General features: G+C 34.9%; 1 protein-coding gene across 1 annotated transcript; it reads left to right on the top strand.

Moving 5' to 3' along the window:
• Positions 1-155: 155 nt before the first annotated feature.
• Positions 156-1,429, top strand: LOC111735389 (titin-like; the record flags this gene model as incomplete). The annotated part of the gene is made up of 2 exons (XM_023526938.1): positions 156-346; positions 1,287-1,429. Coding segments are annotated over exons 1-2 (334 nt in total), but the record flags the coding sequence as incomplete, so codon positions are not given.
• Positions 1,430-1,838: the final 409 nt, after the last annotated feature.

The following is a 1,838-nucleotide window of genomic DNA, read 5'->3' as shown; positions in this document are numbered from 1 at the left end:
ACTGCGTGAGGTCAGTACTCCTAACCCCCTGCTTTGCTCAAAAGTCAAATGTACAGTTTTTATTTTTTAGTCTCTTTAGTACTGGAAAATTGCAATTTTGAAGCTAATATGATAGAAATTCTCTTTCCAGCTTTGTGGAGTCAAGAGATGTGGTAATGACCGATACCAGCATCACAGAGGAACGAGCAGAGCCAGGAGAACCTGCTGCTCCTTTCTTCATTACAAAACCAGTGGTCCAGAAACTGGTGGAAGGTGGAAGAATTGTGTTTGAATGTCAGGTTGGCGGCAACCCAAAGCCCCATGTCTACTGGAAAAAATCTGGTGTTCCTCTAACCAGTGGATACAGGTATTTTGATGGCTAAATGATAGAGTTCTCAGTGATTCGTTTGATATTTATTTATATGAAGCCTAGAGGGGAGTAGAGTATACTTGCCTCCAAATGTAGATTCCTTCATTATGGAGTCTCCATAGTGTATTTTTATATTTTTGTACAAGGTCTTATTGAGAAACAAGGCTATTTCACAAGTGGATGGAAGATATATTTATTTATAGTTCAGTTTGATTCAGTTATAGTGTCAGTAAAATAGAGAAAATGGTGTAGATTTTTATACACATACTTTTTCAGAAAAAATTCTGAGATAACTTTTAATAAAAATAAATAATAATTAAGTACTAAAAGATAAAAGAATAAGGGTCATATAATGAAGAAGAAAATTACATATGAACATTTATGCTAATATATTTACTGCAATTGAATATAAAATTTAAATTTGAATTTCCTTCCATTTAAGACAAAAGGTAACCTGATAATCTAAAAATGTAGCTAACATATCATAATAAGAAATATAGTATATTATGCTAGAGGCTTAATACTGAAATAGTTAAAGAGATTTAATGTTTTGAATATTAATTTGATCTTCAAATGAAAAAAATGAACAAAATAATGAACAAAGAGAAAGTACCTAAGTTTTTTAACGACTATTTGCTAACGTAAAAACTGCAACCCATATTTCCGTATGTCTTATTCTACTAGTATTACACTCTATTATTTATTTTAAAGACTATCTGAATAGTCTTGAAAATGAAACTTTTAACTTGTTTGTCCCTCGTTATTCATGTCCATGTGCTTTCTTCAAGTTTCAGCAATCTTGCAGTTATAGTCTATAATAGAGTTTAGTCACGTGTCCAGGAACATTGAATTTTACACTACAGATCCACATAAGGGTTATTTTACTCATGTAAGGGTTATTAATGACTAAATTTTTTGTTTGTCCATTTCCATAAAGATACAAAGTGAGTTACAACAAACAAACCGGTGAGTGCAAACTGGTTATTTCAATGACTTTTGCCGATGATGCTGGAGAATACACTATTGTTATTCGTAATAAGCATGGAGAAATTTCTGCATCTGCCTCCTTGCTTGAAGAAGGTGAGTGCAACTCAAACTAGTTCTTATGTGCATGGCAAAAACAAAAATGCACAGAGGTAGCAGTGCCGTGTGTTTGTTGGAAGGCTTGTTGCAGTACCCTGGTTCTGATACTGGTTCTGTCCCCATCACCACCCCCCCACCCTTAGCCTAAGCCATAATAGGAAATGTCTTAGACCACATGGCCTCAAAAGCCGTAATGGAGCTACACATGCAAGTTTCTAGCAATAGTTTCTATTTGCTGGATTCATTTGGTGCATATCATGCCTTAGAAAATTCAGGGAATATAAATCTGGTTGCCTTCCAGATCCAGGCAGATAATATTAGTGAATGCAATGAAGACAATGGCAAACCAGAGAGTATATGCCCCACCTCAAGAGCACAGTAGTGCACCATATCCAGTGGGTTGTTG

Source organism: Pteropus vampyrus, unplaced genomic scaffold, assembly GCF_000151845.1.
Source record: "Pteropus vampyrus isolate Shadow unplaced genomic scaffold, Pvam_2.0 Scaffold25289, whole genome shotgun sequence".
NCBI lineage: Eukaryota > Metazoa > Chordata > Mammalia > Chiroptera > Pteropodidae > Pteropus > Pteropus vampyrus.
Note: the sequence above shows the minus strand (reverse complement) of the source record. Positions and strands in the feature narration are given on the sequence as shown.